At 33.9% G+C, this 27,279-nt stretch overlaps 1 protein-coding gene across 5 annotated transcripts in view; it reads left to right on the plus strand.

The window, feature by feature from the left end:
* The window catches only part of LOC111064370 (rho GTPase-activating protein 7), a 213,084-nt gene that overhangs the window by 155,137 nt on the left and 30,668 nt on the right, over nt 1-27,279 (plus strand). For 4 of the 5 annotated variants that reach the window (XM_039432125.1, XM_039432123.1, XM_039432124.1 and 1 more), the window contains 2 exons: nt 25,536-25,678; nt 27,113-27,233. In XM_039432125.1, the coding sequence (XP_039288059.1) occupies nt 25,536-25,678; nt 27,113-27,233 (264 nt within the window). Of the gene's footprint in view, nt 1-14,585; nt 14,693-25,535; nt 25,679-27,112; nt 27,234-27,279 lie in introns of those variants that run through there. The other variant, XM_039432127.1, reaches the window with a different exon arrangement.

The following is a 27,279-nucleotide window of genomic DNA, read 5'->3' on the forward strand; positions in this document are numbered from 1 at the left end:
CTCATATAAATTGAAACTGCAAAAATATACACAATTCACAACAAATTGAATCTGAAAATGAAAATAGAGATACAGATTAAATTGTTTTTAATTTATTTATTATAGATCTGTTATTAATTCCTTATACCAATAGCCACCTCATAAGGGTTCGAGATATAAATGGTGCTACGAAATTCTCGCTTACCCAATCTTATTCTACCCTACTGCGCAAATAAAACTACTGATCAATTATCCATCCAGTTTAAATTGACTATTTTCCCAGAAAATCCTTATTTTCCTGTACTATCAGGAATCTCATCAGACTTTTGATGAAATCTTTAGTGATTATACGTTAACACCAAGTACACATTTGACTTTGAACAAAAAAGCTTTGACTATGTTGAACACGCAATACTGTACTACTTCACAAAAGACTTAATTTCTTCTAAATAATTAAATCAGTAACTTTGTTCACCAATGTGACTCTCTGCATTACAACATAAGGTACCTCTATATTGATAATTCCAGTGAATGTCTCCACATGTAGGTGTTAACCTACAGAATCCATAGTGGAAAATTCTAGGAAGTATTCCAGCTGTGTTAGTAGGATAACAGACAATTGAATTTAATTGGCTTAACAACCTTTTGTTTGAACGTCTCCAACACACATAGAAACACGCCTTATCTTTCTAACTTGGGCGCAAAAGTGCCAAACAAAATTCCGTACAAGATCAAAGTGATTACAAACAGGGTTTTCTTCAAACTAGGTTCTCAAATAGAGGGCAAAGGTTGTAATGGCATTAGCGGGAAAGCAATTTCAATGTAGATGCTAGTTAAACATGAGTTGGAGACAATGTTGATGTCAAAACAGTTAGGAACGACAAAGCTCACATCAGATGATGTTGATCTCGTATTCTCTTCAAGACGACAGGAATTGAGCCCACTGTTGGTTGGACTAACAGTTTCAGAAGAACAATCGAGATTAGGTAGGAGAATGATGTCGAATGATCAACTTTTTCTGAGAATTCAGGAGTATCAACAACAGAATAGAAAAGGAACAACTTTTCTGAGAAGGAAAGTCTTTCCCGTTCTTCAAATAAGTAACCTATCAACATAGTAAAAGCTTTGATACCATATCATTATCAGTAACTTTATCACTATCATTATTGATCGTTATTATGTCGAAGGCTAAGCTTAATCTACAAGATAATTGGCGCATAAGTGCCGTATGTTAGGAAGTTGTGAAAAGTATTTCCGATGAATATGTGGGTGGTGGATTCGCAGAAAGTATGATTTCTTCTGCTCATTATTTTTTCATGACGTGAATTCATTTATGACAACATGTGAGAGGGTCCACTATTAGATATCAACTCCCAAAAGGTTCTAGCATTTCTTGTCCAACTCGAGGAATTACTTATACTATGGGTTAATATCCATACTTCCTCAGTTCGTATGTAACTTACTTTATGACGTAGTGTAAATATCCTTTTCCGCTATAGGGTTGTTGAGAGAAAGTAAAATTGTAATGCAATTTCATACAATTATTGTTTTGGAGATAAAAGCTACTAACAGACAGATATTGTTATCAGCTATTAATAGGCATGATTAATCTGCTTAAGTTTCGGATACTCATGATAAGTATTTCATTTATAATACGTAAATAAAGGTAAGTTTTTCATTTAGCAAAGGAATCTCGGATAAATCTCCCTAATAAATTATATTTATTAATGAAATGGTCAATCATTTAGCCTGGAAATTCCTTGAAACACTCCAATTAACTACTTCCCATTCTATAAGTGATGCCAGTGAGGAAGATGGAATAGAAGCTTTTAAGCTACGAGAGCTGTGTCTTTCCTTGGGAAATGGAGAGTTGAAAATTAAGTAGAAAAGCCAAAAGAGGGAGAGAATGGGTTAAATGTAGAGAGAGTAAGAGAAACAAAATGAGAGACAGTTATTCGGAATTATTCATAGCGTGGTTTGACGAGAATGTCGGTGAGAAAAGGCGTCTTTTCACATGGTGGGAGGTGGGTGGGGGTGTCAGTTCTGGTTGTAGAGTGGTTTGGTGGAAGGATGTCTTGAGGGGAAAATTAATTCTGAAAATTTCCACAGGCACTGTTAGACAGAAACGTGAATAAACTTGAAATTTTCATCTTGGAAAAGCATTTCTCTCACTAGTCACTCAACTGAGTTGCTGAGAAAATTTGAAATTTGGAAAAGTGGAAGCACCACCGCAATCGGGGATTTCAACAGAATAACTTCAAATGAGGGATTGTTTTTAGTTGAAATTATTACAATATCAAAATACTTGTTAGGAAACGAGTCTTCCTACTTAGAAGTAGGATTAGGAAATTGTTTCTCTCGAGGTCACTGTCAAAAAACGTTTTTATGGAATGAACTGTTTCATGGTATAAAACTCATATCCGTGGGATTGAATTTTTTTCACTATTACAGTACCATTAATTTCTACAGTTACTCACTAACTCAGTAAGATAAATTTTAGTGAGATTAAACTGTTATGTTGATGTATATTCATGGATTATAATAAAGTAGAAAAACAGTTTAGTATTACACTACTCATGTTTTGAGGTTAGGCATGATGATTTAAAGGACTTCATCCTGATAAGTTTAGTGATAAGTGGGAATTATTAGTACTATTAGAACTATTAGTACTGCATTGTCACACGTAACTGTAACATTATTAAAATGCTAAGTATGATACCAGAGACAATAGAATATCCGTATTCAGTTCTCTGTGATGATACTAGAATAGAAGTGACGGTTGTATCAATAATGCTGACCAGGCAAGTGGCGCTCTCTCTGGGGCGATTCAGATACTGAAGACATCGATCATCAGCTGATAGGTTGAAAATTCGATTCATCAATCAATCATGCCACTTTTCATTTGTTCAGTTTCTAACCTGTCATCCATCGTTTTTGTGCTCGTTGCTCTCACCTGTCACTGTCAGTGTTTACGTTTATAGTGCCGAGGTTATAAACCTAGTTAATTTGGCTACAAGAATTTCACTGCAAATTTCAGTAACATAGAACTGTTTTGTTGAGGTATATTCATAAAGGATAATAAAGTAGGAAAACATTTTAGTATTACATTACTCATGTTTTGAGGTTAGGCATGATGATTTAAATCTATGTTAGAATCAAATGCAAAATCGTATCAAAATAATAAATTTTTTTGGGCCTAATTCTCTGAAGAAGTAGTTGAGAATCCTATTATGATAATGAAAACACAAATTTGAAATTGTCAACCACTTTTTATTATTATAAATCATTATAATATATACAGTATCAGGTTTTCTGAAGATGAAGCTGAAGATGAAGCAAAACAGCTGAAGATGTGGCTGGTAAAGCCACGAAACCTGGTTCTGTATAGAATATTATTATAATAATAAATTATAATAATAAAAAGTGGTTGACAATTTCAAATTTGTGTTTTCATTATGGAAAAGTACCACACCTATTACGATACTTCAATCCTGCTCCACCTTATTATTCACATATTATTGACAGATATTAAATCACTACATTTTTTCTTTGAATCCGAAACTGTTTGAATATTATTATTATTACTGTTGAAAAATGCGTGTGAAACATTTTTTAAAAGGGTACTTGGATTTCCTATTTCTATTTATTAATATTATACTGTAATAAGGTTTGGACGCAGACTGCGTCTTGAAATTTTTTGGTGTGGGCTCAAAAATAAATCTCATTTTGCGGGGTTAGCAATTTATAGGGGGGCAGATGGAATTTTTCAAAATTTGTGTGACGTGGGCACCCCCAGCTGAACAGATTTCAATGCAAAAGTTTATGGTCTAACCTACGATAAGATCATTCTCTACGTACTGTAATTACTTTAAAAAATTGAGTTCTCTCATCATCTCGACAGAGATTAAATTTGAGGGACATAGAATTTGCAGTTGCAGAAGCCGTTAGATACAGCAAAAAAATTTATCAAGCGAGTAGATATGAATTTGAACTTATGATTACAGGAGCCCTGAAAACTCTTCAATGTTGCTTGAATCTTTCCTGATGGGGAGATAATTTAGTTGATGTGTGTTTTCAAATTTTAAATGATTTGTGTGGATTGTAATGGATGTTCAAACAGAGAAATCGTAAAAGTGTAGGCGTGCGGGTATATGTAGAGTGTGCTTTGAAGAACTTTAATTAGAAACGCTTTTGAAATGTCATGGAAAATTCGGTGTGAGGGAGAATTCGTGATGGACGCTTTTAAAATGTGCGATTCTGCGCTAATAAAAATGCTTCTAAGCATTTTAACATTTGAACAAAAAGGGAGTTGAAAGCAGAGAGCATTCTTTTCCATAAACGCTAGCTGTCCCCATTTCGGTACGTCGAAACTGCTTCTCCAAACTCTGATTCACGTGCCTTCCTTGGAAATTGAGTCCAATCTATTTCATTTCGATGTTATAATCTTTCCAAAATACAGTACTATAGTGTCGTATATTGGTAAAGTGTTCTAAAGGATAGAGATGATAGATAGGTAAGGATAGAGAGGAAAGGATAGATAATAAAGCATAGAGAAAATATTTTTCCGATCCTCATTGCTAATACACAAGCTATGGTAATATTCTCAGAGAGTATAGAGTGTAATTCTTACATTCTATACTCTATGAATATGCTATAGTCACTGATCATATAACAATCGAACAGATAATAAAAAATATTAGAGAAAATATGCTGTTCAATGAACTTTATAGTCCATAGAGATTCAACTTTATGTAGGTTCGTTCTCCATTTTAATCATCTCAGTGTAGATCATACATGAATGATCTCATTGCTCTTGTATTTTCCTAATCTTTCCAGTGTTATTTTCTGTTTGATTTGTTAAAGTGTCTCATGGGTGAACACTCTCAATTATAAATGAAAAAATAAAAATTTTAATTGGCTAGCTTGACATAAATTCTATGCTTTATCATTCTATTTTCAATTTATTTTATTCAAAATACAATTTTAATATAAACCGTACACATGATACATTTTTAAACCTTCCAGCTATTAGCTTTTTAAGGGGTTAACGACATAATATTTGTTGAAAATCTGGTGTGGCGCACTCTCACAACTTTCCTTGACGTTATGCAAATTAATCACCTGACGTTAGTGTTCACGTGCATCTCAAGTCTACTAATCAAAGATCTGAGCTGGTGACAGGACAATAACGCTGGAGACACACGAGGTCTGCTATCTCTTCATAGTGAATGATTTAATAGAATCAACAGTTGCACACAGTTTGTAATTGAATAATCACATTTTCTCGAATTTCGAGCTTATTTTCAATTTTGGGTGAAAATGTTACAAAACATTTATTGTAGAGATTTTCAAGCTTAATCTATTCCTCTTGAAAATTTCCGTTTGAATGGTATCTGAAGCCTGATAATTGGAAATCCAAAATCAAACTTTCAATAGATGAGGTGGAGCTCCTGAAATTTTTACAGATATGAGACTTGTGGCAGTTGATAGAGCATATTAATGACTATTTTAGGTATTAATTTGATCAAAATCATTGGAGCCGTTTTCGAGAAAATCGCGAAAACCCTGCTTTTAACAACATTTTCGCAATTTTAGTTGCCATCTTGAATTGGATTTGATCGCAATTGTTCGTGTCGGATCCTTATAGTGTAAGGACCTTAAATTCCAAATTTCTAGTCATTCCGTTTATTGGGAGATGAGATATCGTGTACACAGACACACAAACACTCCTTACCCATAGTGATAGGGCAAGGAAAGTAAAAAGCAAACTCCTCTTCGTTCCCATAAACTTCAACAAATTTCCATAAATTTCCCACTTCACATATGATTGTATAGTAGTTCTTGCATTTAACTTCCCTCCAAGCCTATTTCTCTCTTTTGCAATTCCCTCATTCTAACTCGTAGTATTAATGAAGACCAAGCCTCCCAATCATTCTTTCAATCAAGCCTGAGAATCGAACGTTGAAATATTGTCAAATCGCAATTACCTCCAGTACGGAGTAAATCACGAAACAACGGTACAGCATTCATTCTCCCTTCACATTGATAAGTTACCAGTAATCACTCCTGTCGCAATACAATACAATGCTTGATCACCCAACCAGTACCCATGACTATATCCGTTGACAGAATGGCATCTAGCATTTTGCTTGTCACCTGATAAAGTCGAATTCCGTGACACCGATCAGGAAACTCTTCTCCTTTTTCTTCTTTCTCTTCTCCTCCTTCTCCTCCTCAATCTCATCCTCCTCATCCCACTCCTCCTCCTCCCTCTCACCCTCCTCAACCCCCTCCTCCTCATCATCATCCTCCTCCTCCTACTCTCTTTCTTCTCTACTTTTTTCTTCTCCACTTCCTCCTTCCACTCCTCTGTCATTTCTTTCCACAATCGGCGATCAACCAGCACAATTTATTCCTTCCAATCGGCATTCCTCTATCACCTTTCTGCTCTGTCTCTTACGTCTTCCTTAGTAACCTCGCCGTTTTTTAGAACGGCAGATTCTCCAACAGCTGTTGTTGAAAAACTTCCGGTTTGAAAAACAAGGGTCATCGTCCTTTATTTTCGCCGATTCGAGCCTTTGTCGGCAAGAAATGGGAACTATCACTTGATTTGTGGACTGAAGCTATTAGGGTTCATTGCTTGAGATGATTTTCAACACATTTATATTCAAATTTTTGTAAAGACTAGTTTCAGTTAGAAAACTGATTTGAGCGAATCTCTGGAACGATACTAGGCCTACTACACTACAAACTACAATATGTTTGTTCTTGAGAAGGTAAAGAGATTCAATCTTTGACTCTCTATAAAATCTGTCACTTTATGAAGTATGTATTGTTGATTAGAGCACGGAGTAATGAACAATGTTTCTCTCTTCTGTAATTGGAGGCTTCAAAATTTGGCATGAATATAATTTAATTGCAAACATGGTGGCAAAGTAGAGCTACCATACACCTTGGAATGGTTGAGATCTGTCTCTTACTCTTATTTCAGCAAAGTAGAACTTTCATCATAAACTCATTTTTGAAAGAGTAGTGCATAAAATTCCTGTAGGCATCAGATTCAATAGTGGAAATGAAACTGAAAAATCAATATCCTTTATTGCGGATGATGCCCACATACGGTTTTTGCCCGCTTCTTGCATTCGAGCTTCTCGGGTGCGTCATGGGATGTATGAGGGGGATTTCATTAGATCATCTAACGTCCATGACACCGGTGGGATTCGAGCCCACGAACTCTGCGGTGCTATCAGACTGAAGTATCAGCATGATAGTATCGGTACTACTATAGTATCCTACTATAGTTTACCTATAGTATCGGTACAGCACGGTACTATCATCATGATAGTACCAGACCAATAGACCAACATGGTCGGCAATATTTGTTAATTTCAAACTCATTTTCCTCCTTCATCTTTTACATAACTTGTTGATCCAATGCAATAGTTTTAATGACTAATGGAGTTTTGCTGGAGAAGTATGTAAAACATAACAACGGAAGTGTGTCATATACGGTATGTTCGCTTGATAAGTCGCCATTTATGATATGTAAACCTTTAATTTATCCCGCATGGAATAAATCTATTAGTTTTTCATGCTTCCTACACCAAATTCTACCATACATACAAATCGACATGCAATTCGAATAGTTTTATAAGGAAGTAATGAGTAAATGTTGCACTCAATTCGATTTAATTGCCGTTATACTATTAGATTGGAGAAGAAGCAATGGCGTGCTTTTGAGTCATTAAAACTATAGTCGATTCAAGTTGTAACGACTATCGACTTGTGAACTATCGATCGTTAATCTTTTGCAGCCAGTCGTTGTGGGAAAAAACTTTGGCAGTGTAAGAAAAAAAGTGGGAAACCAAGAAGTGTTGAAAATAGGAAGGGAAGTAGAAAATTGAGATTAACAAAAAATGACAAATGGATGATAAATGGAAGATAGTGGGGTGTCATAAGAAGGAAGAAGAAGAAGAAGAAGAAGAAGAAGAAGAAAAAGGGAGAAAAAGGAAGAAGAAAGAAGAATGTGTTGATGAATCAGAGACGGTCGAGGAGGAGGAAGAGAAGGAATCAAGGAAGCAGAATAAATTGGTAGAATTTCCAGTTTTCAGTTCCAGGAATAAGGATATGAGACAGGAAAATATATCATGAGGCAGAAGAATACGTGTAAAATGATATGATGAAGGCTCAGGGATGAGTCATGTGAAATAAATAAAAATTGTAAAAGAAAAATAATATGTGGGAGAGGATCAATGGGAACAGAAGGAGAAAGTATAACAGGAGGAAGGAGGATAAAATGAAGTGGAGTACTAACCAAACAGACTATAAAACACAAAATTTGGATGAATTTGATTAGTGAGAAGGCAGAAGATGGATGAACAGGGGAAACTGAAGGGTGGGAAGAAGTAAATGAGGAAAAAAGGTACGGAAAAGAAAAATTTTATTTGTTGTTGGACGGGTGGAATAGGCTAAAATAACATAATTGCTCCAATATGGTATTGTGGGTTGGGGTGGTGCATATACAAATGTTCTAAAACCAGTAAAAACAATACAAAATTTAATATTAAAAATTATTCTGAAAAAGAATAGAATGTATTCAACAAGATTGGCTTTTTTGGAATTTTCAGTTCTACCGATTAGACAGATATACCTGAAACACATCATATTATATTATAAGAAGCTATCACTTTTTCATTTCATTAATAGAACGGATTGTGCTATTACAAGACGGGAGGAGTCAGGTCTGGTTACTGTTCCTGGATTATTGACTACTGCTGGTCAGCGTAGCTTCATATATTTATCTCCATTATTTTTTAATATTCTTCCAAGTAATTTGAGAGGTTTACTCGCCCAAAAAAACTTTTGACTACATTTGAAAAAGTATCTGGTTAGCTCTCATGGCTGGGATAGTGCCGAGAATTTCTGGATTACATTAGTATAGTAATTATTCCAATTGAATAGATTTCATTTTGTACCACATCTTATATCATGTTATACACTGGGCTAGGCAATATCAGGTCATTATTATAATTTACAAATTTTGTTGCATTCTAACACATATTGTATGTAAATATATTGATCTATTATAGCATCACTGATTTATCTTGTTTATTGAAAGGATTTGATTTTAGTTGTTAATGTATATACTGTAATGTTAATTAATAATAAGTAAGTAGTCAAAGTACGGCTGCTCCTTCCCCAAGCTCGAGCTTGCTCTTTTGGGGAAGTAGTTCCTTATGTTTATTTGTATTTCCTATTGATTCATTTTGTTGTTATATTTCTAAATTGTGAATTATTGTAATGCTTTTTCAAGGAATAAATAAATAAATAAATAAATAAATAAACATAAATATACAGAAAAAAAATTCAGGAAGAAGAGGAGAGGAGAAAATAATAGTGATTATTATGAGGGGAAGGGTTTTTAAGGAAGAAAGTAGTTGTGAAATTGTAAGCAGGAGAGAGAGTTATTAAGAAAAAACTTAGATATGAAGAAAATGGATAGCTAACGAGGAGGGTGAAGAACAAGGTAGGTGCGAGAACATGGAGGAAAGAAGAGAAGGATAAAAAAGAAGAAATGAATAAGGAGATGCATAAAAAAGAAGAAATGAATAAGAAGATGGATAAAAAAGAAGAAATGAATAAGAAGATGCATTAAAAAGAAGAAATGAATAATAATATGGATAAAAGAGAAGAAATTAATAAGAAGAAAAAACTTAGATATGAAGAAAATGGATAGCTAACGAGGAGGGTGAAGAACAAGGTAGGTGCGAGAACATGGAGAAAAGAAGAGAAGAATAAAAAAGAAGAAATGAATAAGGAGATGCATAAAAAAGAAGAAATGAATAAGAAGATGGATAAAAAAGAAGAAATGAATAAGAAGATGCATTAAAAAGAAGAAATGAATAAGAATATGGATAAAAGAGAAGAAATTAATAAGAAGATGGATAAAAAAGAAGAAATGAGTAAGAAGATTGATAAAAAAGGAGAAATCAATAAGAAAATGGATAAAAGAGAATAAATGAATAAGAAGGTGGATAAAAAAGAAGAAATGAATAAAGAATATGGATAAAAAAGAAGAAATGAATAAGGACAAAAAAGAGAAGAAACAGTCAAAGGAGAAGATCAAGAAGAAAAAGAAGTATCAGGAGAAATATTGATGTCTTGAGAAGCGCGTGTTGAATTTTGTTGATGATAGTTGAATTCACCCCGCAGACAGATGTGGAGCTGCTCTCTATACTGTCAGTATTTGTTAGATGTGAAACATTGGTGTTATCGCTCATAAGGAATGCTGTCAGTATGAATTGAATCTCACTGTAGCTGCCTCTCGCTATACGGAGTGTCCAAGTTGTAGATGTGGAGTGTTGTCGTTGTGTTATCGCGGTTTGTTGGCAACCTTTGCTTGTTGGCGATATCACGCACGCGATCGGGCCATTTCTCTCTCGTTCATCATTCATTTGGTTGTTTCCCCTCTTGGTCGGATAATTTCTTTTGACGGGGTGTGCGGAAGGGAGTCTATTGAGACCTATCACATGGTGTTTCCTGATGTTGTTTATGGAGGTTGGAGGTTGGCATCAACCCCGTCAAACTAAGCACGAACTTCATCACTCAGTAAAAGATTATGAGTTGTATTCAAATGTAATGAGAGATATTCATTAAACTAGTTACGGTATCATCAACGATTTTAGATTCTTAGATGTTTGGTTTGTCTATGAGGCTACTTTTCCTCCATATTTCATATTTGTAAGTTGCTATGAGTAAGCTGTTTTTGCACTGAATCAATATAGAAATAATGGAAAAGGAATATCATGAATACATGAAAGATCATATATTGTGGTAGAAATTGAATAAGAATTATCACAAATTAACAGTGGAGATTATTGAAGTCTCAAATACACTGCCATAGAAATAGTTACTTTTCCTCCATATTCCATATTTGTAAGTTGATATGAGTAAGCTGTATTCTGCTCTGAATCAATGAAGAATAAAAATATAAAGGTTTTTGGACCGCTGTAATTCTGATACTAAAGTTGAAGAATATAAAAAAAACTATGAATATTACTGGGGAACTGTTGGTAACTTTGATAATGGAAAAGGAATATCATCAATATATGAAAGATCTTTTATAGTGTGGTAGAAATTGGATAAGAATTGTCATAAATTAACAGTGGAGATTATTGTAGTCAAATACACTGCCATAAAAAAGGTTACTTTTCCTCCATATTTAATATTTGTTAGTTGATATGAGTAAGCTGTATTTTGCTCTGAATCAATGAAGAATAAAAATAAAAAGTTTTCGGATCGCTGTTGTGCTGATACCATAGATAAAGGATAAGCATAAGAGATAGATAGACAGAAGCATAGACATTTCTTGTCTCTGCTGATACTAAAGTTGAAGAATATCAAAAAACTATGAATATTACTAGGGAACTGTTGGTAACTTTGATAATGGAAAAGGAAGATCATCAATATGAAAGATCATTATTGTGATAGAAATTGAATAAGAATTGTCATAAATTAACAGTGGAGATTATTGTAGTCAAATACACTGCCATAAAAAACCTTAACAAGACAAATATTATACTCTTTTAGGTAAACAGGAAGGTCAAAGATGCGGTGATTAACCTTTGAAATTTATCAATAGGTGATGTTATCTTGCTTTGGCATTCTTATGTAAAAAAATTATGTTTTTCTCTATTGAAACTAATTCAATTTTCATCTTACCAATCCATACAATCAATCAATACAACGTCAACATTATGTTATATTTTCATGGAATATTTTTCTCTGTTTAGCCTATGTATACTTTGCAGCTTTTCTAATACCTATTTTTATTTTTTCAGGTGAGTGGAGAATCTATCTTATGGTACCAGTAGCATCTACATAACGGTAAAATATATTATTCATATACAGCATTATGAATATGAACCTTTATGATTATCCACTATTTCATTATCATCCATACTAGGTGAGTTTAATCTATTCATATTCAAACGATTTTATTGATATTCAATACTCCCATATTCGGTTTTATATGCAGTAATATATCTTCAAATCATTTCATGAAGAAACTATTATGTCGATCTATACTATTTACGACAAAATATTCACGTCCATCGATCATAAAAATTGTTCCATGAATCAATCTTGTAGCAGACCATTTCCTGTTTTTACCCTGAATAGGTCATCCGTTGGAAATAGATGCCATTTTACTGCACTCGTATTTCGTATTACCCTACATTTCTGTATCGAATGATCATCGTTCATCCAACTATTAAATCACTGAGTTGAACTGCACTTCAGCGTCAGCTCAATAGGTGGTATTCAAATAGATTCTAATAATGTTATTCGGGATAGAGTCGGGTTGAATTTCATTTCCTTGTATTGCGGATAGTTCAGTGGCTGATTGAAAGTCTTGGGGCAACGTTGCATAATCGAATCGCCTGTGACGAAATTGTTGATAGCTTCTATTATTTTTGGTTTTCAATTTATCTCTCTAGGCTACCAACTGATTCTAGAGATTCCAGTCATGATGATGATGGGGATGATGATGTTGATGTTGATGATGATGGTGGTGATTATCAGGGATCAGAGTTCGTTTCATGATGGTGGCCTAGTTTCCAGTAATTGTGCACCTTCGATTGTCCCAGTACGATGCAACGTTGATTGGAAACTATTTCGACGTAACGAGGAATTGCATCCATGACAAAGCACTAAATTCGTTGTTATCCGACGATTTCAAACAATATTATTATTTATTCTACTATTGGTGAAATATTTTCATGTCGTAATGCTACATTTTTTGCCTCCGCATTTACGAGTTTGTTTTGTGTGAGGTCTCGGTACTCATGAAATGAAATTGATTAATGACATAATCTACAATTTCACGTAGATAATCACTGTTTCATGGCTGTATTGATTCAGGGATATCGGTGGATGCAGTTTTGTAATTCACGTGATAGTATGTTGAAATCATGAAATTACCATGACTCTCTCCCAATTTTGTGGATTTCGATGGCCAAACAACCTTCAATTAGTATAGTTTTTTTGTGGATTCTGGAATAATACTGATTTTTCTCTTGATAACAGTTTGAATTGCTATTATAAGCATTGCTGTATGTTTTTTGTATGATCCTTCATCATTGGAAAATCTTGTTCATCTGCGAATAATTTTCTAAACTTGAGAGGGAAATTTGGGAAATATCTGGTATGATCTATGAAAAGTGAAAGTATTTTTTTGATGTTCTAGTGTGTTATCAGATTATTGATGTTTTTACTAGTTTTTGATTAATGTGTTATAGGCTAGACGCGACGCAACATTCAGTCAACAAACGCAACAAACAGTCTGCTAGATGAATTAATAATATCATATGATCATATTAGAATACTCACACGTGCTACATTCGTCTCAATATGAAAACAATTATCTGATCATATGATATTAACTCATATAGCATACTCGGGTCACGTCACGTCACGTTACAATGTATAACTTATTCCCAATCGTCAAGACTATTACAAATTTGATAAAGTAAGAGCAAGAGAGAGCTGACAGCACATAGAACAGAATAAGTGTCTGTTGTAGGCTCAGATTGACAGGATATGTATTGCATTATTAACAATGTCTACCATTTTATCCCAAAAATAGTAGGAAGATGGAAGGTGAACTCATTGTAGCTGGCCATGTGTAAAATTCCACTGGATACTATGTTTATCTAATATAGTTTCAAATAATATTCATAGCTTTTCCAAGAATGCAACAAAACTGAAATCAAATGAACAGCTCCCACAAAATACACAATTTAAACAGGAATACATTATAGCACCAGTAGTATCTCATATTCAATCTTCATTCGTATATTTCCATCATCATTGATCATTCAACAATATTCATTCATGTATTGTTGTACCATGTTGGCAAAGGGTGAAATCGGTTTATATAACAGCTCATTTCGACGTCATAAATAACTATTCTCTACCAAAAATAACAGAAGTTCTACGTCACCCATAGCTCCAAGCTATGGGGCCGATGTTTTCTGGTTCTCGGTACTGTATGACAATGACGTGTTTAGCATATAGAAAGAACTATATCTATATATTCAAATAGTTATATGGTTTTAGCAGAATGTAAACAGGTATAGTGAAATTCCCTCTCAACTGTCAGCAACCTGTACGAATACTATCACTGCTTCCCATTAGACCAATGCTGACAGTTTGAAGTGACTCTCTCTACAGATTGTTGTGCTAATTCACTCTCCTAACTGGCAGCAAACCTCATGGAATGAACACCTCTGCTTCCAACTCGACCAATACTGACAGAATTAAGTGAATCTGACTGAAGTGGTTGAGGTCTACCTGCCAGTCGGCATGAGTGCATCAAAGCATTGCACGGTTGTCTGTTTTGTTTTGATCGCGACATCTATTTGTGTGCTTTTTTGTTTTCGAGTGTCTTCTTCTTTGTTGTTAGGGGTGTTCCATGGATGGGGGGGGGTTGTTCAAGAGGGTATGCATGCATTTTGAAGGGAGGGAGTGACAGTTGAGAATGGTGGGGGGGGAGAGTTCGAGGAGCGTTCGTTTGTGGACCTTCTCTCTCAGTCGTCAGTTGGTATGCGATAGTCCTCGGTGACAGTAGTTCTCTATTGTTGTTTGCTTATCATTCTGGTTCGTAGTGCTTGTGCGTGTTTTGGCGGGAGTTGGGATACGTGTGTTATGCTTGGTGAGTTCTGACTGTTCCTTGTGTATACGGGTTCGATTCCCTCTGCCTAGAATTTTTGTAATTTATCTGAGAGTTGGAGTTTGGCTGTAAATTTTCAATCATTGAAAAAAACTTCATTTTATTAAGCCAGCAAAAATCATATAATAATATAACTACTTTCTTTTGAATTATAATGGTAGGTTAACACTATTTACTATGCGAATCCGCAGTTTGCGATTAGTCAGGATAGATAGAAACTTGAGAATATAATTGAAAACCATAAATTGTACCTAGACCTACTCTTATCTAGGTTGCTACTTTTGACTAAAATATAATAGTCAACCGCACGAAAATAGTCCGATGGAAATTAGAACGGCTGAGTACCTACCATGAGGACGCGACAGTCAAGGTCTGCGACATTTGAGGACTGATTTTCAGTCCTCCAATTATTCAGGTGTATTAGAAAAATAAAATATTAATAATACAATATTGAAATATTATTATTAAAATATTAATTGATTCTCATTTATATTCATCCGTGGACAACGTTGATCAGCAACTCTTATTTGGCAACGGTGCACTCACTTGTTCCATTTCCATCGGACTATTTTCGTGCGGTTGACTGTAGTCGCAGACGCTACTGATTGAAGAGTCGCATGAACGTAAACCTACCTTGAAGAAGCTATTAGTGAGTGTCAGAAGAATAATCACAGTTTTTAATTAGCAATTTTCTATGATTTTCATTATTTTTCAGGTTTTATAAATTTTTGTGACTTGCCCCTTTTTCTAGTTGGTCGTCATAATCACTGTAATTAGCAATTTTGCATGATTTTCATTATTTTCCAGGTTTTATAAATTTGTGACTTGCCCCTTTTTCTAGTTGGTCGTCATAATCTAATAATCACTGTAATTAGCAATTTTCCATGATTTTCATTATTTCCCAGGTTTTATAAATTTTTGTGACTAGCCCCTTTTTTAGTTGGTTGTCATCATTTGCTGTTCATCCACAACAGTTTTAAATTTTAAAATAGCATTTTCAAAACGGTTCAATATTGGTGATGACTCAAATTTCAATAATATTATTAACACTATCGATTCACTTATCAGTGAAATCAGATAACCTTACATGTTGAACTATTGTATCTTTCTCCAATGCCAGTTCGTCACTTCGTAGTCCGGGTTTGAATCAGGAATCAGAAACAAGCACAGTGATCATGCCGGCATATTCAGTCACCTGAACTTTTCACTCTTTGACATGAGTAGTGAGAAGTGCTCTGGTGAAATTCTTGTGCCGACATTAATACAATGACAATGACTAATAAAATCTATTCAGTTCAGGCATACAAATCGTGACATAGTACAGATGGTTAGAATAGATAAGAAGACCTACAGAAGAAATTGATTGAATGTTGGCAATAAATCAATACACGGATTGATAAGAAAGTTAATTCGGATATTCACGCAGTTTAGTCGTGTGCGTCTCAAAATATGAATGAATTGGTGTGTGAGTGAGTGATGACTCAAAAGATGGGTTTATATAGAGTCATGCAGTTTGGTCATGAGTTGAAGGTAATATCAGAGAAATCTCCTATAATTGCTATAAATCTCTATAATTGAAATCTATATAATCTATAAAAAATAATCTATATAATCTAAATCTATATAATCTAAATCTCTATAATTGAGAAATCTCCTATAATTGCTTAAATCTCCTATATGCTATTATTAATTCTGTGGTAATATTAATGAAAAATCGAAAGAAATAGGGCAAAGTTTGTAGTAGTAAACGAGCGACAGATGGATTGTGATCAATCAGAATATTGGAACGTGTGGCTCGTGACAAAATTATTGCACTCTTAAGTGAGATTCACTCTATACTGTCAGCATTAGTTAAATGGAAAGCATTGATGCTATTTATAAGGAATGTTGACAGTGAATCTGACCATATTATTGTGACAAACGTCTGAAGTAGATGTGAAAAAGTGACAACAAATTGGGACGAATTTCTTGGAATGATGAATGACTGGCCTACTTTTGGTGACTGAGGGATCCCGACCAGATTGCAATATTGTGATTGGAGCAGGCGTTGTCATGATTCGGCGAATTTCTTGGGTTAGGCGACTCCGGTTCACGATTTCAATCAATAAAAGGCAAGACTAGTGTTGAACTGTGTTGTTTTTGGTCGGGCACAATTTCATTAACATAATCTTCATCATCGGAGTCATGAATGTCGTCAACTTCATCCTCATCATATGATCATCAAACATCAACAATGATTATCATCATCATCATCACATCATCATCATCATCATCATCATCATCATCATCAACATCATCATCAATATCATCATCATAAGCATCATCATCATCAACATCATCATTATCATCATAAACATCATCATCATCATCATCATAATCTTTATCTTCATCATTATCATCATCATCATCATTACCTTCATTATCTTCATCATAAACATCATCATCATCAATCATCATCATCATCATCATCATCATCATCATCATCATTATCTTCATCTTCATCATCAGCATTATCATAAGCATCATCATCATCATCATACGCATCATCATCATCAACATCATCATAAACATCATCATCATCATCATCTTCATCTTCATCATCATCATCATCATCATCTTTATCTTCATCATTATAATCTTCATCATCATCATCATAAACATCATAATCATCATTATAAACATCATCCTCAACATCAAAGTCAGTCACATACATTTTCGTGATCTGGGAGATGTAGGATTCGAGCAGTAATTGGCGTTAGAAGCATGCAGGAAAATATTGTTTTTCTGGCTGTCCTGTGTCTTGAAATGTCTATGCGTTCCGGCTCATTCCTCTTCATTATCTTTGTACATTCTGCTCCATCATCACTCCATTAATTAGGCCTCAGTCCTCATTTTTTTGGTTGAATCTCTACTTTTAATTTCCTCCCCTTTCTTTCTTCACTTCCTACATTCTCGTAGTTTTGTTCTCCAACATTTATTGTTGATTGTTTTCTTCTTCAACACTTAGTATTTTAATCAGAGCGAACTGGTGAAAAAATCTTAATGAAAAGTTATGAAAATTTTTTTGACATACCTTAATTTTTCTCATGCCCTTCCCTGCATCCTATATAAGAAAATTCAACACACAAATCAATAATTATATTGCAATCATATTTATGCTAATTATAATATTATCTTAATGATTATCACATTTATTGCAGAAACATAATTATTTTATCCAAACTCATGAGAGAAACAGTTTCGAGTTGAGCCCTCTGTAAATCTCCCTGCGATCGTTATCATGATTTATAAATCATTGAGCCTATTGATGGATAAATGAAATTCCAATGTGCTATGAATTGAATGAATAATATCTTACGTTGAAAATAGTTCTCCCAATCTGTGCTCGTGAAATAAATCAGCAAGCTTCATGTTCGATTCAACAAATACAAATCAAATCAAATCAAATTAAATTGGTTTTTATTATCATGATTTCAGGGTACAAATATTCATATTATACAACAACGTTACATCTTCTGCAACCAAACAATCATAAATAAAACTTACAGTTGAACTAAAAAATTAATCATTATAACTAAATCTAGTTGTTATTATATCGTAGCTCCAGAAAATTCAACATTATATATTTTAAAAAACTTCATGAAAACTCTCCACAAAGGCAAAGTCTGTGTGTGGAAGAGGGTCTTGGCGATGATTGGCTAACGTCGGACTGTCCCCATACTTGCATCTATCACATTCTTGGGTAAACCAGGTATTAATATCAGAGAAAATTTGAAGTTTAAAGGATTTTAAGTATAAAAGATGTAAACATTTAGAGTTAAATTTGGACTATCATTACACGACATTTGCTTTATTTATACAATGAATGAATTATCACTTCTATATTTGTCCTCCCAATCTCCTTTAACCAGTCATTAACATTTTTTTAATAAATATTTTTGGATTTACCTTCGGTATTACGTAAATTTTCAGGCAGATTTCTATACAGAGTGTGTGCTGTATAATAAGTATTAGTAGTGGAATGAGTTTTGACTTTGGAATGAGTTTTAGCCTTGGAACTTGGATTCCTATTGCTTCTGACGAACGAGTTCGATAGCTGTGCTCAATTTTCTTAAACATATCTTTATGATTTTTGTACATATATAATAATATATTTCTTACATAAATTTGCCTTATACTTAAAACATTGAATTCTTCAAGAAACATTGAATACACAAGATCAATATTATATCCAAGTTCTTCTCAAATACAATATTATTTTTATTGATGTAATAGTGATGTTTATCGACGTATTGTCAAAACATATTACAATGTCTTCCCTAAAAATCTATATCTATCTCTGAATACAGTGTTCCAACTATTATTTTTATGTTCACATGGTATAATGAGCTGGATTTATACAATGTACAATGTTCTTAAATCTTTTTCATCATTCTTCATCAAACAATTTTAGTATTTGTGAAACACCGCCGTTATTGGAATACAACACCGCCTTAGAGTGACTAATTTTCATTATATATATTAATATATCATATAATTTCCATATACTATATGGATGGATAATTAATGTTTGAGACTCCCGATCACTTATTGTATTTTTTGTTTAGTATTATCCTTAATTTTGAATTAGATTAATATCTTTTGATTCTTACTTACTATAGAGTATCAAGTACCGTATATTTTATTTTTATTTTAATTTAGTTTTATGATTTGAAGTTTTTGAGATTTTCTTTTTTCCATTAACCCTATACCCTATTAATCATCTTTAGACCATTTAATTGCCTCATACTACTTTTTAAATTCCTAAACTCCCAGTTTCATGAAAAAAATGTTTTCCTTAGTTTACTGTTAAGTTAGCATATCATTCTATTTATGTATTTTATTATTTGTATGCACCTGCTGTAAAATCTTTCAGGTTTAGCGGGACCAATTTTGTAATGCATTTTACTGAATAAAATGATTGATTGATTGATTGACAATATAATTCATAAAGTGCACTTGTTATATAGATCAACCTCACCCAACGGCTGTGAATAGTAGAAAACTTGGGAATTTCGTCGCATAAGAAATCCACAATAAAGATTGTTATAAAGTAATATGAAAGATTTTGTCCAAAATCACTATCATATACGAAGCACGTGATAGAAGCCATGCATGTTCAAATGCTATCAAGAAACTTCAGTGACGCTCTTCTCAATACAATGGCAATCTCAAAATTGAGACGACGAATCTCTAATAAATTGTAACAATGTCAGTGTTACCATTGTCAGTGTCAATGTCAGGGAAGTTGGTAGAGTATGTCTGGTGTGTATGTGAGCACTAGACAGGTATCTCTTGTTCGAATTGATAACAGAATTTGCCTCAGCGAGCGAGCTCCTTTTCTGAACGCATTGCAATGAAGCCGTTCAAGTCACAAGAACAAAATAGTTCAAAGCAAGAAGATTCCAAGTGAATCAAGCTAAGAAGCTGGGGAGGGAATTTCGTATTCAATGAAGAGATGATGAAGTAAATTATGTAATAATGTATCACTATAAATTTGGAAAGTCACTTCTGCTACAATGCATATGCATGCTTACACATAATAATATTTTGAACTTACTTTTCACTCCATCGGAAAGAAGCTCACACTCTTAAAAGAGTAGATTGGTTGGAAATAGGAGTTAAGTCAGCTGTTCTAATTTATTTATTTATTTATTATTTTACAAAGGCGACTTTCTAGAAGTATTTTAAGCCCAAAGTTAATAGACAGTTTCTGTCTACTAACGTTGTTTTAAGCCTAGGTGATGATGATGGGATAAATGATAATACAATGAAGGTAGAGTTATGAATGAATAAAAATTATAGGTTATGCTATCCACTTTAATTGATTTGAGTCCACTTTCCAGTCCAAAAATAAGTAAACTAGAAATTTTTAATCTGATTTGATTAAAAACCGAATGTAATAGAATGATTACATTCAATAAACTCTCAGAACTTGAAAATACTAAGCTAGTAGTATTCACGTTTCATTATTTTGTCAATATTCATTATTGACTTGATTTGACTCTATTTATTTGCCAATAAGACAATGCAAAATAACCACTAGAGCTATATATACAGTGAACAACTGTTAAGTTGTTATGATTGATCAAAATTTAGAACAAGTAATGCTTGTAATACCGACAGAAGAAAGTCTTGAACGCCAACGAGATTTTCAATAATACTACATTGCTTGCATGCTACCGTTGAACTTGAAACTGTCAGAAGGATCCGTGATGAGATAATAAGATATGTATATATAAGAAGCAAGTATGAGATAGTAAGATGTTGAACCGTTAAACTTGAAACTGTGAGAAGAATCCGTAATGAGATAATAAGATGTGCAGATATAAGATGCAAGTATGAGATAGTAAGATGTAAGATGAAATAATAAGATAATGTGATATGAATACCACAATTTATACCAGCAAATGTTTTGTTCCATTGGATTGAAGCTGTGATGATGGAGATGGAGTGTCTTGACGTTTGGGTCTTGTCCTCTTGTAAGTGGTGTGTGGTGGTTTTGATAAAAACCTATTATTTTGTTCTTGATGAATCATTTAGACTGGTTTATAAGTATTTTGTTGATGTAATACAAAACTTTTTTCTGGAATTGAGGATTAGGAAGAATTATTTTTGAAGAAAGAGAGATGAGGGATTGTTTTCGTAAATAGTTGGTTCAACATTATGCCGTCCTCTTGTTTTGAGTAGGAAAATATTTTCGCCCGCAAATTTCTCGCCGATTTGGGAGAAAGAGCGAGAAAAATGTACAAAAGAAATTTCGCTGGAATAGGTTGACTGTGAAAGTACTCTGCGTCATAGAAGAATTATTCAAATGGGGCTCAGATGTACACTCGGCAGAGGGCTGTCTATTATTAATAGACCTTAGACGGCAAGTGGGACCCATTCTACTTCTACAGCTGCTTTTGTTGCTTCTTCGCGCCTGCATAGAAAGGAATGCAGATGGATTAAAAATGAGGAAGCAGGAGTAATGACGAAGGGGAGAAGTATAGCATTATGGGGATTTTACAAGAATTTATCGTGAAATTCATACTCCATTGCTAAGAGACTCCAAATTGGTCACTTCCAACTATCAAAACAAGAGACTATTTTGCTGCATTAATGATTAACAAATGTTGAAATTGAAGTGGTGAAATTCAATCATTGAAGAATAAAATTTGAAAGAATACAGCTAATTTGTTTGTAGTTGGTCGCTGTGTTTTTTCTCACTTGAAAATTACATTTTGAGTCGAAACATGTTGTAAAGTTGAAAAAAGGGTACTTTTTCTTATGTAATTGCTATGCTGTTTGGAAATTCATTGCAGTAGTACTTTTGTAATCGATAGTTTGGGTGTTGAGCATAGACTTGAAAATTGATGAGACCCAGCTTCATTGGAATTGATTCATGTACAATTAAAAGGCTTGTGGCTGACATAATCATGAATTTATTTCAATAACAAATGAAAATGAACTACGATTATAAATGTAGATCTCTTGTGAACAAAACTAAAGTACGGAGGAATAGGATATGTTCCTCGAGAAAACATATAGTTGCAAATGAGAAATGGGCAAGCGCTATCATTGGTGGAAGAATGGCCTATCAAGTTGAATGTCTGCCATTGGCCTAAGCATGTCACTCCCACTATAGCTGTTCATTCAACGTCACGAAAATGGCAATTCATACAAGACACACTACTACAAAAAAAGCTTCGTTTCAATTTCACTAACAATGATGAAGTAGCGAAATTATTTAATGATTGTAATTAATTACTAACTTATTAATTATTACTAACTATAATTAATTACTAATTTAATGAGACGTAATTACTAACTTCTTTGAATCTATCAATATTCTTTCACTCATTTGTCTTTGGAAAGAGAAACAAGAGTATCGGTGATAACATCTGTGATAAATGAAAGCAATGTCTTTCAATAGAGGAACAGAACGGATAAATGAAAGTGAATTGGGGCTTTCATGAAATGTCAAAACCGTTTATCTGTTTAGTAGTGACGTCAGTAATGTATCACTTTCTGCTCTCACTCACTCTTTTTTCTCTTTCTCTCTTTATTGGGTGCCTAATGAGATGTGAACATGAGTTCGCATGAAAATGAGAAATTGACAACTATTTTTCGATTAGGAGACAGACATTCACCGAGCTTTTTCAGTTGCGAAACGTAAACATCTTTCTTATTGCCTTTCTCCTATTAGTCTCGCATTGCAGAAGCCGTGGGAAATTGAGCAGATTACGAGAGTTATTCGCAGTGATTACGGACTTTATCTGAAAGAGGAAGCCGAAGATTTGTTTCGTACTATGGGACAAGAAGGAGGAAATCAGGAGAAGTGAAGAATTTAATGAGAGAGCACAGGCTCAAAGAATCAAGAGGAAATTCGCACTTAGCGTGCTAATATAACGTTAAAACACAACAGTCTAGCTTCAGCTTCATTTGAATCGCTAAGAGTCATTGAAGTGTTAAAGTATACATTTGGTGTGAAATTACTTCTTACTCATTTTGCGACTTATTTGAGAGATTGGTTTGTGAGTGGAAAATTTGCAAAAGGGAATCCTTCACAATATCTTATTCACTTTCCATAATATAAGTTTTTAGAGAAATTTCCAAAAATTTTTTTGAGAGAAATTCAATGATTCAATTGAAAAATTGATTGATTCAATTTGAAAATTCAAAGCAGTTTCTCATGAACTGCTATCACTATAAAATACAGTATTGGGGGAGTCCGATGGCAAGCTTGAATGGCAAGCATCGGACTCCCCAAATACTGTATTCTATAGTAAGGCACACCTCTGTCGGATTTCTAAGTAGATCACAAAATTCTCAATCTTCAATCAAGTTTTCATCCAAAATTGGGATAATTTGTTGAATATATAAGAGGAAATTGAAAAACAACCTCTAAATTCATTTCAAATGTTTTATGCATTGCAGTAGAAGCCAAACTACTGTATAAGATATGAAGAAAGCTACATGCTTTTTTCAGATATTCCACCTTTCGAAATTGAGTAGTATTTCAAAAAACTCGATATTTATGACCACCTCTCAATTTATTCAGCTTTAAATTGTTCACAATTTTGACAACAAGTATTTATCAATCTACTTAATTATCAACACGTCGGCATCTGTCCAATTATAACAATATTTCTCAATCATGTTATCTCGGCCTGCTAATAAGTCGGGTGGCTCAAACTCTTCGGTGATGATAAGCGAGGAATAATTTTGCATAATGAACCTACCTGGCACTTCATTATTATTCTTCTCAACTGGTTATACCTAATGATTCTGCCGCAACTTTCCTCCCATCTGATAGCTGTATGTTAATACTGTGGGTTTCATCTTCTATGCATAAGAGATTTGATTGTTTTCTCCTCAACATATTCAGAGGCACACCCAATTGTGAATGTATTCTTGCTCCATTCTCGGTCCCATCTTATGCAATTAGTATTCCAAAATTTCGTCAAGTTATCTCTTTGAGTGCAAGGGAAGGCAAGTTTGTTGAATATACTTTGAACTTCGGGAACAATATGTTATTTTGAAGCTTTTGTCTTTTGTTGTGAGAGAATCTCTAGGTAGAGTATTCTATTCCACGTACTAATTATATGTTAGTCAGTATCAACAAACTTTACTATGGTGCTTTAGAGCCATAGGATCTCAACACATAATTAGTTTAACCTGATTGAATTGTGAATACACAATCGAAGATTTTCTATACTTTAAGAATAGAATAGAAGCTTTATTTGTCACAAAACCACAAAAATGCAATTTGGAATACAAACAAATTAAAAAAAAAGATAAAATGTGATTCAAGATTGAGAATCACTATTAGTTTGTGACCTGAGTCTGTCAGTGGTGTGTTTAATGTTTAGTTCCAAGCTCCAATATTAATAATTTTTATTAAACGAAAATCCAAAGTAAATTCTGTAATTCACCCCGAAGACTTCTGCTACTGCAAGTATTGACAACAGGGTAAACAGCTAGATGGAAATCCGATATTTGGAGTAGCAGAAGTCTTCGGGGTGGATTACAGCATTTACTTAGGATTTTCGTTTAATAATACTAATCAATTCATTAGCATTTTAATAATTGCAACATCTCAGTAATTTCAATCTCCAATATATTGACAATTTGAAGTGTGGGCCCACTTTATCTCTAGGTATACTTTATAAAACGGGACATTCATACATATTTTATATTGTTTATATTTTATATAAGTCATATTTTATTTAACTCTACAAACTAAGTTATGTTAAGCTACATAGAAAAGCAAAGATATATGACATAGAAATATTATAGCCTTAAAGTTGTCGCAATTGGACTCATTTTGAAAGGAATAATATTTAGAGTTCAGTAATTGGAGTACAAATTGAGTAAAGTCGACATTTGGAAAAGAAATATTTTTTAGCACAAGGCGGGCAGGTACAGGCACGAAGACTGCGCTTGTGTGTGTGAGTAGTAGGAGGGTCTGCCTAATCCTTCAGAGCTCACACTTGTTTGGACTAACGTTACTTGCTCTAAGCGACTTTCGCATGTATTTAGATATTTATTTGTTTGATTGCAATTGAAATTGAAATTTATTCATAACACTGACAATTTACAAACAAAAGTAAATTAACTTAACAAATCAGTACAATAATTTTGAAAAAATAAAAACTAAAATACATAATATAATATTATCTTCTAATTCTATTTATATAAATGAAAATAATTAAAAACTAACAAAAACATTATGTAGCGTCAGAGTTATGATTAAGGTAATTGATTTGGTTTGTTATTAATTTATTTTGTGTTTGTTTTGCAGACCTGCAGTTTCCGATCGATGTCAGCGGCGTGCAGAAGGACCACCCGTTTCTGGAGCCAGACTCGCTGCAGTCGCTCTTCAGGCGGCTGCACGCACTCAACAGGTGTGCCAACATGAAGGTCGACAACCTACCAAAAACCACCGTAAGTCGCAATTTGCAACTTGCAAAAATTGAAAAAGCGATGAATGATAACTGAACGATGTACGATAATATCATCTCCCAGGGGTGCCCATCCCCTCCATGGTCCATATCGCAAAATCCCCCCCCCAAATTTGGCATCCATCTAGGCACTTAAATTCCTGGCTAGTCAGTTGAAGACTGTATATTGAAAAAGTCCCCCCCCACTTTCCTTACTTTTTTCTAAAAATCCCCCCAAAATTTAGCCTCATGTCGCAAGTTGCGACATCAAAACATGCTGTGGGCATCCCTGTCATCTCCGAGAGAACCAGATGTTTTGGTTTTCATCAACCAATGCGTGTCTTTTGCTGAAATTCACTTGAATAGATCTTTAGCAAAACTTCGCTAACTGAATTTTGTCTCAAGTTTCCAGTTCATGTCCTCAATCATATCAACACAGAAGAATCTTACCAAAGAAAAGAAAGTGATTCACCATTTACAATATTCAGGCTCGTAAGTTCTACGTTGTTTCTAGTGTTTGTTTGCATTAAAACTGATTCATTGTAGAATTCATACTGGACAAATATATGTATGTAATGCAGTTCCTCCATAATAGGTTTCTCCATTATGCATATTCCTCCATAATAAGGTGGAATAAGAAATGCTCTCTAAGGAGGAATAGGATATTTCTCCAAAAGATATTGTCAATTCCACATGTAACTTACTTGAACCAAACTGTAGTGAGGTCCGCGTTATAATGGCAGTCGAGAAAGATAGGAGAAAAACGTTGCCAATCCTCTGTCTTGTCAATGCCCTCTATAGATACAGGTTTATTGATGTAATATTAACGGTTCATTCTCGTTTGAAATGATCAATTTTATTTTATTTTGCAAAACATTATATTTTTCAATTAATTCATGATGAATTTTCATAATTAAGATGAAATATTTTGTCAAATTATTGTTAACTCTACATTTTTAAAAGACGATCCAGCAACAGAGCAAAGCGAGAAAGAGATGGCGCTATCCGCATTGATGAATGATAGACAAGGATAGCAATACCATTGCTAATTAAACACTGCCATTATAACGTGGGTCTGACTACAGCTTTGATGCTCAGAGCATCATCTTCAGTGGAGTTGAGCTTTGTTTTATTGTAATTTTGTTATTTGTGCATTTGATTATTGGGAATAAATTTGAATGGAATTGAAATAATTAGTGATACCAACAGTGAATCTAGAGAAGCAGGCCCCACACCTTGGATAGGAACCAAAATAGAGAAAAATCTATGATACAACGCTATAATTTCACGTATGTTAAAAAACTCTCGGAGGGAACAGAAGAATTAACCCCAAAATTGTTTCAATTCCAATTTTTGCAACAGTAAAATGTATGTTATATACTACTTTGAAATATTTGAAATTTTCAATTGAAATGCTAATTAGTTGCTTTTGTGACAGGGTGATGACTCGGATGAGGACGACCAATGTGCGCTGAGCGAAAACTGGACATTCCAGCCGGAGCTGCGCCGCTGGTCACGAGTTTGCGAAGTCACTGCGCACCGACTGCAAGCACTGCAAGGTATGCAATTTCCTTCCGTACTCTTCTATTTTTGAATCTTATATAG

This window comes from Nilaparvata lugens, chromosome 7 (genome assembly GCF_014356525.2).
Source record: "Nilaparvata lugens isolate BPH chromosome 7, ASM1435652v1, whole genome shotgun sequence".
Taxonomy (NCBI): domain Eukaryota; kingdom Metazoa; phylum Arthropoda; class Insecta; order Hemiptera; family Delphacidae; genus Nilaparvata; species Nilaparvata lugens.